Source organism: Electrona antarctica, assembly GCF_951216825.1.
Source record: "Electrona antarctica genome assembly, chromosome: 21".
NCBI lineage: Eukaryota > Metazoa > Chordata > Actinopteri > Myctophiformes > Myctophidae > Electrona > Electrona antarctica.
Window position 1 is genome coordinate 25,039,426 of NC_136802.1, and position 17,028 is coordinate 25,056,453.

A 17,028-nucleotide genomic window follows, 5' to 3' on the forward strand; every position below is an offset into this window, starting at 1 on the left:
TTATTTATTTTTGTCTACAAAAGGTAACCCAGAACGTTCCCCCAGAACCTGTGAAGTTGTGTGATTGTTTGTTGTTCATGTTTCCATTGCAACCAGAACCAGCCCTGAAGGGCTGTAGCCAAACTACAAGCTCAACGCGTCACATAGTGACAAGTTGTGAGCTTGTAGATCGGCTATTTTCGTAACATTTCGTAAGTATAAGAACCCTCGTGGTTAGTACCACATCCTGAGCAGGGCACAAATGAACCTTATCTGAAACCGTAATGCTGAAACAGAACCGTATATGTGTATGGAAACAAATCCAGAACCTGTGAAATATGTTTCATGGCACTGGTTTGCATGGAAACAGAGCCTTTGTAGAGGCTCTCTTTCTTCTGGTGAAGTCAGCCGGGTCACTTCCGTTCCTCTCCTCTCTCTGCCAGGTTTGAGTTCGGCGTGGCCATCTTCGTTGCGTGGGGCGGCTCCCTGCTGGACGTTCTAGGTGGGGCCATGCTGGCCGCTTCTTGTCCCAGGAAAAAGCATGTGTCCAAGTACCCGTCCATGATCACCACCACCGCCACCGCTGTCCGCCAGGGCTCCTCCAGTAGCACAAAAGAGTATGTGTGAGAGAGAGCGCCCCCTGCTGTTTGCATGGGACCCCGACTGAACCGGATAATGAAGGAATTTCTGTGTTTTGTTTTTGTCACAGAGGAAAGTTGTGAATCAAACAGAGGGAATTATGCAAAGAGATTTTTTTTGTTCTCTGGATACTGTGTAGGCCCTTGAGACTTCCTGGTTATCATGCCGTAATCCTAATTGTTTCTTGAACGATGACTCTCACCCCGTCCAAACATTCCACAATTGTTTACAAGCAGCCTTCGCAAATACATTATAATTGGATCCCTGAATTAATGGACGGTCCCTTAGACTTAGAGTGTGCCCTCTTGACTCTGAGCCATACTAGGGGGGTATGGCCAACAGTCACACCTGCATGGTATTAGCATTTCCTATGTAATTGAAAGTAATCAATTCCAGTGTGGCGCTTGGGGTCCTGGTCTACTCAGGGGTTCTGTACAACACAAGGGGAGTCATACTGTGTGCATATAGTGTTTATATTAACGGTGGCATGGTTATAAATATAGTCCTTACCATAATCCGGGTGCGGCTTTGCACCAGGGCTGAGTACAGTACGGTGACTGTCTGTATGACAAAGCATTCTACCACACTCATCCGCATGGACTTCTTCATACCCGTCTGTTACAAACCCTGCACAGATATGAAATACTTTTTAACGCAGTCATCATTCCACCAACAGGTGCCTTGGTTATTATTAGTATTATTATGGCTGCCGTTATCAACATAAGACTCAAAACACAGTTTCTGCGCAAGATTCAAATTGTTGGAACTTTTATCTATTTATGTTGTTGGGCATGTCATTCATTGTTGCATTTAGGATAAAATGTAGATTAGCACAAATTATAGTGTGATGTGATCCAACACAACCTCTGAACGATTTTAAATGTTTCCAAGTAATTATTTTTGAGATGGAAAATATTTTTTTTTAATGCCTTGATAGTACGTTTTATACATTGCATTTATCTAGTATTGTGATGACAAATGACTTTTTCACAGGACAAGTTTGTAAAACCTTGTTTTAACACATTTCCCATTGTGAAAAAATACTTATAATAAATATTATTGCAATAATAGTCATTGTATGCTGTATGGTGGTCATAGCAAGTTATAACATTATGAGGCCTATATGGCCTTCATGGAAACAAAGGTTCCATGGTTCACCCCCCAGGCTGTCCAGTCTAGTGTGCCTGAGACACTTTTTAACCCCTAACTGAATCCTATAAGGCCCTTTCTTGCTGCCTTACCCCTTATGCCTAAACTTTTGTCATTCTTTACCATTTTAAAAAACATTTTAAAATAGTTCAAATAGCCGATCCATCAAACATGTCGATGTGGATCAGCAATTTTCACCAATTTAAAATGTTTTTCAAAATAGTAAAACGGGTAAGATCTAGGGCCCCTATGTCCCAATAGGCTCTGTGCATGACTGGACTCCCAGGTTCTCACACTTGTTTCCTCTTCCGGTTCATTTTCCCATAGCACCGTTTGATTGGCTCAGCAGCCGGTATGAGCTGTAAACGTCTGAAGGTGTCATTATGCGTTTTCAGTTCAGACCTGCTCAGTGGTGGAAAAAGTACTTGCATGTTTTACTTAAGGCAAGAGCAGTTTTTCATCTGCTGAAGAATGTCTGCGGATCCTCAGATCTTCCCATAAACACAAAGATCAGGATCTTTAATTCCACGGTGAAGCTGTATGGAGCGGAAACCTGGTGAACAACTGTTAACACCACGAAAATAATCCAGACATTCATCAACATCTGCCTCAGAAGAATCCTCAGAATCCGCTGGCCAAACACAATCAGTAACCGGGAACTGTGGCAAGTCAACACCCTGTGGAGGAAGAAATCCTCCAAAGACGCTGGAGATGGATCGGCCACTCTTCAAATATCACAAGATATGCCCTGTTCTGGAACCCACAAGGGAGAAGGAAGAGGGGCAGACCACGAAACACCTGGCACCGTGACCTGTGTATGCAGATGTGAAGAGATCTGGCCATACATGGGGACAGCTGGAGAAAAAGTATCAATATCAAAAGTATCAATACTGCAATGTAGAAATACCCTGTAACGGTCCGGAATTAAAAATGTACTTGAGTAAAAGTATTGGCATCCAAGTATACTTAAAGTACCAAAAGTAGTCATTATGCAGAATTTCACAGGTTTCAAGTCTTTTGAAAATAGCAGATCAACAAGCTCACAACATGTCCCATCGCGATGTGTAGTGAGCTTGTAGATCGGCTATTTTTAAATAACCAAAGTTCAAATATGGCTGAAGTGATAATGTAATGTATGTATCCTAATAGTTAGGATGGGTAAATGCAGAAGACAAATTTCACGTACGTACATGCAAATAATGTAGTGACAAATGCAAACTTATTGACTTTCAAAATCAGTGACTATAAAATCCAAAAGGTTCCACAAAGGATCATCTTTTATTTCCCCAAGATGCAATACGAAAAGTCTTCCATTTTCATGCAAATCGTAAGAATGCACAACTCGTCCACCTAGCTGTGACTGGGGAGAGCTGCTCGCCCATTAGTAGGGCTAGGTGATATGGACAAAACCATCCATTAGTAGGGCTAGGTGATATGGACAAAACCATCCATTAGTAGGGCTAGGTGATATGGACAAAACCATCCATTAGTAGGGCTAGGTGATATGGACAAAACCATCCATTAGTAGGGCTAGGTGATATGGACAAAACCATCCATTAGTAGGGCTAGGTGATATGGACCAAACCATTAGTAGGGCTAGGTGATAATATGGACAAAACCAAATATCACTATGTTCAGCCAAATACTCAATATCAATATTGTGACGATATCACATTGTGACGATATAATCAGTTTTCTTCATTCAAATATTTTCCAAAAATTAAGAGTTTAAAGTGATTCAAACCTAGGAAAGACAACATGTCATGTCATGTCACAATATTACGGTATCCAAAATCCCAGATGGTATCTAGTGTCATATCACTATAATGCCCAACCCTCAGGACAAAATAAACCAGCAACCAGATTACAGACCAACAACGTAATATGACATGTCATACACCCAGGTCCTTCTGTGGTCAGCGATCATCAAAAAGCGTATGCCATACAAAACATTGGAAAGACAGCCTCAGCAAAAAGGCATCATTACTAGCCAGTAGCCATCACTTGTTTTGATAACATTCACGTTACTGCAAAGTCAGGAGCTGAAGTCAAAGTCAAAAACTGTGTGCATTTGTGTGTGTGGGGGGGGGGGGGGATTCAGAAGCACAATTACTCATTCCCCCAGCCTAAGACCTTGAATAATCTCATGTGTTGTTTAAAGTGAAAGGAGACAGCTTGATGTAGCATTGAGACATCCATGAGAACCCATGCTGAAGTCTAGTTTGACAAATCCTTATATTTCCACGGTTGTTGAGTCAACTGTAAACACCAACAGCTTGAGGCCTCCACACCCAGTAGTCTGTCTGTAATTGTCCATGATGGCATTACGTTGCTGAGACTGCCTTTTAGAGCTACCGGTGGTGAGGTGAATAACATTTTAGTCCACATGACCTAAAAGAGCCACAAAAACAACAATGTGTTTTAAATACTAGAGTGTAAGCCCTTAATAACGGGATCCCGGTTACATGTTTTCCAATGCTTTGACAGACTCCATGCATAGAATTCTGCAACATGTCACGGCACATAACAGGCATTCCGACAAAGTGCACCAGTATTAATTGAAAATGTAATAGATCTGAATCAAGGTGATCTTAAACAATATCCATTGAGAAACAAAATACAAAACAAGTATAATAAGCCATAGTAACACACAGTAGCATATCTCGTGTCTGTCTTCTTCTTTTGAGCAATAAATAATTAGCAGTTGTCGTCATTAAACAGTTTCAAAATAGCTAGCATTCATCCAAAGGATTATGATACACCACTTGTGTAAAGTGAGAGAGGAAAGAACGATAGTCACGGCACAAAGCTTAAGGTTTCACCTGCATGTCACACATTTACAGGCTGTCGTTTTGACCGGACGTGTCCTGTCCCTCGTAAAATCAGTAACTTTCACCAAAGATAGGGAGGGAGGGAGGAGCGGGCAGAAGGCTGGTGATGGGGGGAGGGTGCTTTTCATCTTATAATCTACTCAGTGCAACTTTTAAGAAAGGTAGCCCTTATTTCAGAAGAACATACACACTCTGTAGTATCATCCCCGATGCCGAGCGCCTACTGAGGTATACAGTACAGTAGAGAGCAACACGATACAATTCATTCACAGTCTGACCAAAGTTAGGTTAAATAAACACTATATACACGCAAGGTCTGGGCTTTTCTCTGGCAACAGACTTGCCATATTTGTGCCATGTTCAGCCATGTAGAAGCTGCAGTAGGTCACTTGAAATGATCAAGGCCATATATCTGATCTGATATGGAGTTTGGCGACCCGGGAGACTTTTTGTTTTTTCTTGGCACTTCTTGGTGATCTTTAGGAGCAGGGTGATACTTGACATTGTCCATTGTTGTTCATGATGTCCTCCAAGTCCTCGTCCTCCAAATCCACTGCGGAGGAAAAAGGGCAAGGGTTGTCAGTGCTTCTGATAATAGGAACAAAAATCATGTCTCTAGCACCACGGTGAAAACAGTACCTTTCTGAAGGCCTAATCATATTTTGGTTGTTTTACTGATACAGTATAGGCCTTTATTTAAAAGTGGGTGTAAGTGTCGTGATATGCTTTTGTCAAACGTTAAAGCTGTATATTCCAATAATATAGCGTAATCATTGCTATAGAGCAGTGGTTCTCAATCTTGTTTGTACAGTAACAGAGGTAACGCCAGGGCTCCACCGGACGCGTTGCGTCTCCGTCGCGTGCGTCAATAAACGCACCGGTTCAATTTTAATGCACGCGTCGCGTCTCCGTCAACGCAACGCAACGTGGGCAGTGGAGCCACCCTTCATTGATTAAAAAGGGAACATTCCCTGACGGTGACGGAGACGCGACACTGACGCGACGCTGACACGCCCGGTGGAGCCCGGCCGTAACGGAGGTATGATCAATCTCTCCAACTCTTTAGAGAAAGAAAATACATTTTCAGGTTGGGATGCCAATGGTAATTCAGCCCACTAAGATCCTCTTGTAAGCTTCAATTTAGCGTTCCAGACAGTCAAAGAGTTGTTGATCAAAACAAACTCATGGCAGATAAAAGAGGGCAGGTTTCCAAGGATGGCTTTGTAGATGAGGGAATACCAGTGCTAGTCTATACTGTATGAGGTCTCTCTCCTATCTCAACCTGAAAAGGTATATTCTGTTTACTAAGACCTGGAGAGATGATATCGAACAAACACCCAGCCATGATTACTCTCAGAATATAATACCTATTTTAATAAAATATAAATTACACCCCCTTTACCGTTTAGTACTTCATATCATATCATATCAAGAGCATTTGGTGTGATTTCAATCCTACTTCTGAGTCGGGGGGGAAAAAGTAAAGAAAAGAAAAAAGAAACCAATCATCATATTTAGAAATTGGTCTATCAGTTATGTTTGTATGCCTTGGCTTGTTTACAAAGCATACGGTCTGTATAATTCTGAGGATGTACGAATGGAACCTAATGGACTAGGACCCTCCATTTGGTTCCAGTCGTACACACCACAGTCTTATAGTTATATGACACTGAAATGTTTACGTGCAGGCTAAATACATTTTAAAAAAAATGCATAAACAAACAAAAGCAACCATTCGTTCACTTTGCTCACCTTTCTTGGACCGACCAATCTGGCCCAGTTTGGGTGCCCTCTGCCCCAGTCTTTGAGGGTTGGGCTGTCCGCCATGGCCGTTGACCTGAGGGTGTCCTGGGTTGTACTGGCCGGCCGGACCGGCCTGTCTGGGCCGCGGACCACTGGGTGGTATGAGCTCAGGGATCCCTGATGCCCCGTACATCTCTGCCACGGAACCGCCTGTCTTCTCCGTAGTGTCCACTAGATGTCCCCACTTAACCAGCCTCCGTCCGTCACGTTGAGAGAGAGACCGCTCGTTACTTCCGCAGTGGCATTCAACGATGAATGTATGGAGTGTAGTAGTAAATGCCAGAAAATGCAGAAAAGCCAAAGCAATGATTGCAGCCGTAGCCTGCGAATGAAAATAGAGAGTGTTGGTCGGGGTCCCAAAGAATAACAATATAAGCGCCAGAGAGAGAAAGACACGACTTTCGGCGAGTGCGCATAGACGTACACATTAGGTAACACGGTTGCTGCGGATACAGAAGAAGTTAAGAACCAATGCGTTGTATTTTTTCCATTCAATTCGACAAGACAATACGTTAATTAATCTAACAGGTGGGTGAAATAGACTCCTCCGAGTCCTAACCATCATAGCTAAGTTCCACAAAAACGTCCCTGCCCGTTGATCACTCAGCGTAGTATATCTCCGTTATTACACACGATTACTACAATCGTCAAAAACGGATCACTTATTCAAATAGTCTGTCATTGGAACCCAAGATCGATATTATGTTTTTTACCTCTCCGCAAACGCGAGGCTGTAGTAGTGTTTAGGCAGAAAGAATCCGGTGAAAGGCGGCCGGCCGGGTGGGCAAACCGTGTTGTTGTTGTTGATCACAGCCTTCTGCTGGCATTGGAGGAAGTGTGCATTTAAAGGGGCAGTGCCGCTTATATCAATGGTCGTCAAGGCCTTCGTTCTGTCACTGTCTGGGGATTTCCTCTGCGTCTGAGTCACAGCGACCCCGGCACGTCACGGAGGGAGTGCTGCTTACAAGCAGAAGCAACACACACAGACATAACGAGTGGTGTGTGAGCTGGCTAATGGGTTATTATATAGTGGAGGAGGAGTGAGTGTCACAGTATTGCCTCGGGCGCACTGCGTAATTACGCGTGGACACAATAGAATAGAGTGACTCAGCTGCCTGTCAGTGAGCCGATGCACCCTTCCAGGCCAGGGCCAGCGTGTGGTGATGTGATGCTCTTTGTGTTGTGGTAAAATAAATTAAATGACTAGAAACTTTCTGGATGTTATTGGATAATAGCGTCACCAACTGGATCGTGCATAATAATACTGTAATAAAAAAATCACACCCGTGTGAAGTGAGGGGCGCTTTACCAACCCATCATCTTAGATCGCAATATCATAACATGACATATGCCGATTTGCTCAGTGACAGTCAGACAAAACAAACATTAAACTCTGTCCATTGTCAATGGCGTTTTTAATGTTTGTCTAGGAAAGACTAACATTAAACCTGTACTATCAAAAATCACACCTGTGTGAAGTGAGGGGCGCTCTTATCATACAGTGATGTAAAACAAACATTGAACTAAAAACAAACATTAAACCTGTATATAGGAGGGGCTAGCGCCCCTCAACAATACAACTAGATTCTGATTTGAGTAGAAATGCTGCCACCACATTCATTCACGGCCTACATTCATTAATTGGACCGGTCTGATGTAAGATACCTTTACCACTCATTTATTTATGACCAGTTGGTTGTGAAATGTGAATTAATGAGTTATTATCATTACAATCACAGTGTTTTACCAATTATTTGCCATAAATCCTCACGGTCCACCAGTGGTCCCCAGCCCACAGGTTAAGAACCACTGAGCTAGACCACTGCTACAGTGTGAATGTAACTACAACTCAGATACACTATACTCCACACAACACTGTAACCTCCAAGTCCCCACCTTTAAGGCAGAGACCTTACAAACTACCTTGGACCTTGGGGTAATCCTTCCTTTCACTAGACAGGGGGCATATTTATCTAATTCAGGGTCCCATATGCCTGCTTCTCTCAGTTTATATTGTTGCCCCCCCCCCCCTTTCCCCTATATAAAATCAATTTGCTGACAATCACCCCAGGTTTAAGTGGTTAAAAACCCTACCGAACCAAAGGGGCCAACATTCGGTTAAAATAGCTGATCTACAAGCTATTGTTGCAACACGACAACATTGTGGACACTTGTGGATCAGCTATTTTCTGTGAGGAGATTTGGTGTAGTGGGAAAAAGGAGGAACCCAGTCACCATAGATTTGTTCTATTTTTTTAGAACGAGAGTTGTAAGATTTGTCTTAAGTCATGATGTTATCCATTTAAGCCCCTTTAAAAATAACGTCTTTGGCCTGGAGGCACTTTGTGAAAAAGAAGTCAAATCAGTACTTGGCCTTCAATTAAAGGATTCATTGTCATTTAAAGTCTAATTTATGCTCTGTCACATGTCGCACGAACATTGCAGACCTACAAGCTCACAATGTGTTGCATCCACGACACATTGTGAGCTTGTAAGTTGGATATTTACATATTTGCCATGCGCGACATGCACAACTGTCCTGACAAAATCCCTGGAGACACACATAATGTAGGTGAACTGAGTATTCAGGAGTGGCTTATACTGTAACTATACTGCATGAGATTTCCCTGCAGAACAAAGAATCCCAAATGCTTTGTGGCGAAGAGGCCAAACACACTTACTCTATCGACAGCTGCCATCATGTCTAAGATCATCTGCGTGACACTCCTCATCATTCTAGCTGACATCTTCTGTCACAATACAGGTAAGTGGGCCCTTAGTACAGGGAGAAGCAACTTGTATTATTATTTGAAAAGTAGTTTTTCATTGAAAGTGGTACATGAGGCTGTACATCTTATGGCTACGCTAATTTACCATTTCTGTCCCTATTGGGACGTAACTCAATCAGCACTTCCGTCATTTTAACTCTTTTGTTTTGCCTATTAAACTAAATAACTTAATATTATGGGCTGTAGTCTGTTCTTCTCACCAAGCAGGCCGAGTGGTCCGCATCGCTGGGGGCGAGCGTTCCGTGCCAAGTGGGGTGAGCGTTTCGCCACTGGGGGGCGAGCGTTCCGCAGAAAAAAATGGGGGCGAGTGTGTTTTGTGGCAAGCTTTCCGGTGACTTAAATGTATGAAGTGGTTAATAGATAATGTATTACACCTTTGTGTCAATGATTTGTTGGAATTTGTCTTTTTTCCACAGTCTAAAACAGTCACATCCCCCGGACTGTATGTAACCAAAGGTCATCTTCGCAAGTGTAGGTGCAAAGGTGAGAGCTGCTTCAGCTGCAGAATAAATGTGGTCTGAGCCTTATTATGATAATTCCCTGAAGGACAAAAACATTAAAAATCTAAACTAAGCTGTATGAGTGGGTGACAAATAAAACCCTCCTGAATCTTGAATCCCCCATTACTCTTTCAGTGTCTCCCGAGTCGCAGTGTTAGGCCCAGATGCAGATCCCCACTGTTTCCCAGGCCAGACCCCTGCAGAGAGCCAGTCCCAGTGTTAAGCCCAGATGCAGATCCCCACTGTTTCCCAGGCCAGACCCCTGCAGAGAGCCAGCGCCTGATCAGATCCTTCTGTTACAACTTCCAACACAAACGAGCACAGTAAGTGAACACTAAACTGTTTGAGGTGTTTTCGTGTTTAAAAAAAGGCTTGACAGCAGTATAGTGAGTAAGAGAACACTTATGGTTTAATTATTACATAGATGGTTTTAAACACGTCACATGTTATGATGTTCCAGGGTTTTACAGTGATGTATTTGTGCTGAATAGATATCATAGATAGCTAATGCCACTGACTTTGACATACTTAGACATAATGTAGTCTACCTTCAGTAACTGTAAAATGATGCCACCTTGGATGTAATATCAAAGGGGGACAAGGGGGGGGAATCCCCCCCCTTGTTGTATTTACCAATCTAATAAAAGAAAAGTACAGTATGTAAACCACATTAAACCTGGCATCACTATTTTAGAAAATGTAGTATGTGGCCCCATTGGCCCCTATGGATGAATTGATGAGAGCAGCAGGGATGGTTTGCTTCACCTCTCTGGACTGATCTATATCTCATTCATTCAGATGAGGGCCGTGGGAAAACACAAGATACCATCACAGCAAAGCTGCAAGGATGATAATGTCCTCTCCTGATCTCCTTACACATGTTTCCAATCAATCAATCAATCAATCAATCAATCAATCAATGGATTAAACAAACAAATCAAATTGTCTCATTTTATACTTTTTGTTTCTTCTAGACGTAATACATTCATGTGAAATGAAATAACAGTGTAAAATAGTCCATAACAAAATATACAACCACGTAACATCTCAGTGCAAACAATTCAACACAATGCGAACAATAAAATCTATAGCATTACACAAAGGGTGTGTGTGTGTGTGTGTGTGTGTGTGTGTGTGTGTGTGTGTGTGTGTGTGTGTGTGTGTGTGTGTGTGTGTGTGTGTGTGTGTGTGTGCGTGTGTGTGTGTGTGCGTGTGCGTGTGTGCGTGCATTCATGGGGGTTGGTGGGGGTTGGTACAGGGTGGTTGGGTTACAGTTCAACCTGTTTGGATAGCAGCTCTGTTTTGGGTGAAGGCATGGTGCAGGGCTGGGTGAAGGGCTGGGTGAAGGCATGGTGCAGGGCTGGGTGAAGGCATGGTGCAGGGCTGGGCTATACAGCAAACAATTATTAAGTTACAGTACTGTATGCTATGATTCTCCCATGAAAAACAACCTTCTTCTATCTATGCACAGGTCTACACCAAGATGTTTGAGCATCACATTTATTCAAAAAATATGGCAGCCAGCAGTCGAACTGGGGGCGAACTGGACGGACAGACAGAGCCAGCAGTCGAATTGGGGACGGACCGGATGGACGGACAGACAGACAGATCCTGTGTACTGTTAGCTCACTGAAAACAACTGATTTTCAAACATATACACTACATGCATTAGCTGAATAGTCAGCATATTTTGCACCCCACTGGTGTGTTGAGGTCAACCTGAAAGCAGATAACAATCCTGTTCAGACCTCAGAAGCATGTTTACTGTAAGCAGCATGTTAGCATATTAGCTGACGTAGAGCTGACACAGTGACTCTCGCTGTCTTAAGACTAGTAAGCACTAACTATAACAGTAGGCTATTTGTAACTCAGGGACAGTTACTGTCTCGTCGGCGTCGGGTGGAAATCATTTATGTCCAACAACATTGTTGGATTAAATGAACTCTGTTTTGACTGTGTAGTAGCTGACACACTGAATAACCACACTCACTCAACTCTTTTCACACTGTCATACTGTAGGCCTATGACATACCTGAACAAACATAGTATCTCCAAATATCCCCCTGATATTTTACATCACACCCCACTGGTTATTAAGGCCAGGCTATGTGCGTGCGTGCGTGTGTGTGTGTGTGTGTGCGTGTGTGCATGTGTGCGTGCGTGCGTGCGTGCGTGCATGCGTGCGTGCGACCGTTTCATGTTTACACCAAAACACCACAGATAGATACCCACACAAATGTGACAGTCATGTCCAGTTGAGAAGGCTGGAAAGTGAGAAAACACCAGAGAAAAAAAGAAGCTGAAGCTTGCTACCCCTCAACCAGATACCAGGATATCCCAGAATATTAAAACTGGGCCTTCGGTTACCGAACACAACACCTCACTTTAACAGGTAAGTCTGCTAGACATAACATGTCCCCACCCAGTAATTATATATACGGGGGACTTGACCCCACCTTGTCAGGCAACATGAATAATTCCTTAAGGCATATATCATTAGGCTCATACATGCAACTAGGGACAGGCTGGAATGGTAGAAGGTTTATCTTGTTCAGAGATGGAATAAGAAAAGACAGAATCATAAGCAACATGAATGATTCTCTTAATGAGATTCCATTTCGACCTGAGTTCTTTTCTTTGAGTGAAGACATGTCGTCTCTCCAGCTCGACGGTGCATGGATGCGTCACCCTGCAACGAAATGCCCATGTCGCATTGCGAAGCAGGCTCAAGTTACTATACATAGATGATATAGCTGTGACAAGATATTGTGTCTTATAAATCTTTTATGATGATTTCATGTTGATCTTAATAATGCACACCGTTACTGTGTTGGTTATAGTGTGTACTGTAGTGTGTGCATTGTGCGAGTTATTGGCAGACTGTGTTGTACTGCATGTATGTTGTTGTCAGTTACTGTCAGTACTGTGCTTGTCCATGACAAATTTCTTCCAGGGACGAATTGAAGTCTGTATACTATCCTTAGTATCCTATCCCATCCACTCCTCTCTGATTTGCCAGAAACTATTCATAGCTACCACGCAACCACTGGTCGATACAAATAGGACAATACAGTACATTCTGCTCTCAGCTTCACTACAAGCAAACCATGTTTCACAAGGCAAATGTGCAGGTGTCATATAACATTTTAATATTACCCCAATATTATTTTCTCCTTGTCAAAGTAAAGTGAATTCCCACTGTGTGTGTGTGTGTGTGTGTGTGTGTGTGTGTGTGTGTGTGTGTGTGTGTGTGTGTGTGTGTGTGTGGGTGTGTGTGTGTGTTGTGTGTGTGTGTGTGTGTGTGTGTGTGTGTGTGTGTGTGTGTGTGTGTGTGTGTGTGTGTGTGTGTGTGTGTGTGTGTGTGTGTGTGTGTGTGTGTGTCAGTGTCCTGAGCATGACGTTAAACTGCTCCGTTGTAACTACCACCGTTAATGTATAGTGGGTGCAGATTTAAGATGCATTTGCAGCCTCTGTGGACTGTGTGTGCTTCAACATGATTGCAAGCTTGCATACAAAAAGGCACTGCTCACCGATGGAGTATACCAACAGCCGGTGCTGCTTGGTGGCCCTTCCCGTGAGCAGCGTTGAACCTGGCCTTCTAGCGGTGTGTCTGTCCGCTGTCGGAACAACAGTGGGTGGATTTTCGGCCCATGGGATCAGCCGCGCTACGGAGAACGATATGACACCGGGTGGCAATGCAGGAGTGGACTGGGAAATAGTTTTCCTCTGGTGGTCCAGCCTGGGACATGGTTGTTGGAGGGGGTTTCGAACTTAGGATGCCTACACTACTTGTGCCCATGGAATGCTGCATGGGTGACATGACATGCTTTGTTGTATTCGTAACTGAGGACATATGCCTTGATTTTGTTGATGTAACTTTATTGCTGCACCTGAAATATTTATGTATGCAATTTTGTCTGTGTGGACATAAATAATTTGTTAAAATGTGTGTGTGTGTGTGTGTGTGTGTGTGTGTGTGTGTGTGTGTGTGTGTGTGTGTGTGTGTGTGTGTGTGTGTGTGTGTGTGTGTGTGTGTGTGTGTGTGTGTGTGTGCGTGCGTGCGTGCGTGCGTGCGTGCGTGCGTGCGTGCGTGCGTGTCCATGTTCTAAATTCTTAGGTGTCTCTACTTTCTCTGCCCTGGCTACTGGCGACAGTAATGAGCCATGAGGAGACCCAGGTAGTGACATCCCAGCCAGGAACAAGCGGAGCACCAGGAGAGTGGAGCACGGGACTGTGTGACTGCTGGCAAGACATGGGAGACTGTAAGTGTCTCACCACAAACTGAACGCCATCTGACTGGCCCATGAAAGGCAAAGAGTTTGTGTGTCATGTGTTCCTGAGCCGACACTGTTTTCTGTTGGTATGACATACATTTAATGCCCTCAAGGGCATGGGTGTATGTATAGCGCTACTTTTAGAAGTGGGGGAATGCATCTATACCGCATTTTCCCCTCTACACCAAATCTCTTTGCCAAAAATAGCCAATCTACAAGTAAAGTCACTGCTGTGGGCTTGTAGATCTATATTGATAGAGAGTATGCACATGCATCACTTTTCCACCGGGACATGCCCCCTCATCTAGACTAAGTGGCAAAACATGGAGTTTGGAAGTGCAACGATCCTGCGTGCCTGTTTCTAAATTGCATTTAAAGTAGGAGCTCTTCCAAACTCTGAAACTTAAATATATAACCTGCACAGAATTTCTTGACAGAAAGTTGCTCATAACATGATGTATGGGCTGTCAAGGCCAGAAAGTTTTCTTTTTTTTGTTTAATCATTTTTACCAGCTGCAAAGCTGGTCATAGAATGGCTATGAAACTTGCACTACCACACCGACACCGGTAGTCTGCGAGTAGTAGTGGGTTGCCAAGGCCACTTATTTCCAGCCAAACTTGGCTTGTTTTGGCCCTCACAGTTGCTTGGCTGGTTTTTGGAGGTTGGTTAGCTTATTTCTGTCACGACAGTTGCCAACACTGGCAACCATACTGACAAGTACTTCTGATTGCTGATTGGCTGCCTTGTCTCCAGCAACAACCTATAACATCCCATAGTCTGCACGCCATGAAGAAGAGTCACAACATACTAGCCATGTGGAAATTGACGCCAGCAACCAGGCATGTGGAAAATAAACCACACGCATCAATGTGACCGGCATGCCGACACGCATCAATGTGACCGGCATGCCGACACGCATCGCAGACTACCGCAGACCCCGCGTGAACTCCGCGGAGACCCCCCTTCTCCGCGGACCCCCACGCAGACTATCGCGGACCCCCGCGGAGGTCGGCGTGGGGGTCCGCGGAGAAGGGGGGTCCCCACGGAGGTCGGCGCGGGTACAACCAAATGGACCAACAGTCCAGTTGTACAGTGTCTTTTTTTTCTTACAATGTTCAAAGTCAGATTATTAATTCCCCCTTGTGCCATTATCATCATATGTATATATGTATATCGTATGTATAGGCTACCAATAATCCAATTGTACAACTTCAAATGTAGCGTGTGTGCGCATATACATTCATGTTTCACTTTTCTCTCTCTCACTACGGCTTTTGAGAGAGAGAGAGAGAGAGAGAGAGAGAGAGAGAGAGAGAGAGAGAGAGAGAGAGAGAGAGAGAGAGAGAGAGAGAGAGAGAGAAATATGGAGAGCGCATTCTCTCTCTCTCTAATGAATCAAAGCCTTTGATTCATTAGAGCGAGAGAGGTCTCATGACAGAAAACACTAGCTTCTTAAATAAAGTTGGTGCACAGATATACACGCACAGTCGTGCTCTGTTGAGAACATTTCTTTGTACCAACCAGTGTTACATGCCAATAACACTGGTTGGTATCCGCCGGTCTATTTGAAGAAATAATTCAGTTTTTAGCTGCTGGTTATTAATTCATAGTGTATGAATTCTTGTTTTTCCGATATTTATTTTTTGTGCCATTTTGCATTACTTATTTCTTGACATCAGTATGTCTTGAACTACTGCTGTGAACAAAATACATTTTTGTATGACTCAATTGCCTCACTGTCAAACACCACACTTCCTTGGAATTACCACTATCATCTGCTGTATGAGTTTACATGTTTTCCAAAATGTTCAAAATAGTTGGATATAGTTGGATAGCAACGCATAATTGTGAGGTGCTAGATTAGGTTGTTTGACACCCTTGTATGACTTAATAAGTTATTATGTTTTACAAGTGAGGCTTGAAGTGAGTCATACAAATGTTATACAAACCAGTTTTGCAACCAGCTCTATGAAAACAAGCCCGAAAGAAGCAACTAGGCTTCTATTTGAAATGAAATAGCCGATCTACAAGCTGACCACTCTCACACACAGGTCTGGGTTAGAGAGGTCAAAGGTTAAGGAATGAATATTGCAATATTGCATAACTCTGTGTGTGTGTGTGTGTGTGTGTGTGTGTGTGTGTGTGTGTGTGTGTGTGTGTGTGTGTGTGTGTGTGTGTGTGTGTGTGTGTGTGTGTGTGTGTGTGTGTGTGTGTGTGTGTGTGTGTGTGTGTGTGTGTGTGTGTGTGTGTGTGTTCGTGTTCCAGGCTGCTTGGCTCTGTGCTGCCTCCCAGTGTTCACCTGCAAGGTGACCAGTGCAGCAGGCGTCTGCCCCTGCCTGCCACTGCTGGACTGCATGGGCTGCGTGCCGCCGGCCTCCCTGGCTGTGCGGGCCTCAGTCAGGGAGCGCTACGGCATCGAGGTAAACACACCCGTACGCACAGACATCACTAACCACTTGAACCCTCTAGTCTACACTTAGAAAACTGGACCCGAGTTGGTTCTGTACTTTAAAAAAAAATCACACCCGTGTGAACTGAGTGGTGTAAGGTTTTATATAGCATGATCAGCTGTGGTCTGACGTAATGTCTGACGTAAATGTAGGGTCGTCTTCTGATGTGATGATTTGTGACCATGAAGTTGATTCAGCTGGAGTTTTTGTCCGATGTGAGGTATTATATAAGGTAAGGTATTATATAGCCTGATCAGCTCTGATCTGACGTAATGAAATCACACCCGGATGTGATTTCACAACTGGCTTTTTTTGTGCAGAAAAAATGAGCATGGTTGCTACGGTCATCCAGTTCACCCGGGTGTGATTTAATTACGTCAGAAATTATTTTGAACATAGCAACCATGCTCATTTTTTTCTGCACACAAAAGCCAGTTGTAGGAGTGGTTTACACCACTCAAAAAAGACATTTTTTAAATTTCGCCGTCAGGCCTAAATAGAATAAAAAAAGACATTTTTTAAATTTCGCCGTCAGGCCTAAATAGAATAAAAAAAGACATTTTTTTAATTTCGCCGTCAGGCCTAAATAGAATAAAAAAAGACATTTTTTAAC

General features: G+C 43.5%; 2 protein-coding genes across 2 annotated transcripts in view; one reads left to right on the forward strand and one right to left on the reverse strand.

Moving 5' to 3' along the window:
• The window catches only part of cldn7a (claudin 7a), a gene marked incomplete at its 5' end in the record, with an annotated part of 7,037 nt that extends 5,491 nt beyond the window's left edge, over positions 1–1,546 (forward strand). The window contains one exon of the mRNA XM_079491469.1: positions 423–1,546. Coding sequence (XP_079347595.1) covers positions 423–606 — 184 coding nt within the window. The 3' untranslated portion in view covers positions 607–1,546. The remainder of the gene's footprint in view (positions 1–422) is intronic.
• Positions 1,547–3,022: 1,476 nt separating this feature from the next.
• Positions 3,023–7,363, reverse strand: LOC306913959 (uncharacterized protein). Its single transcript, XM_079490800.1, has 3 exons — positions 7,115–7,363; positions 6,351–6,723; positions 3,023–5,151 (listed from the first exon to the last, which is right to left on the reverse strand). The coding sequence occupies exons 2-3, from the start codon at positions 6,532–6,534 to the stop codon at positions 5,078–5,080; spliced, it is 258 nt and encodes an 85-aa protein (XP_079346926.1). The 5' UTR covers positions 6,535–6,723; positions 7,115–7,363; the 3' UTR covers positions 3,023–5,077.
• Positions 7,364–17,028: the final 9,665 nt, after the last annotated feature.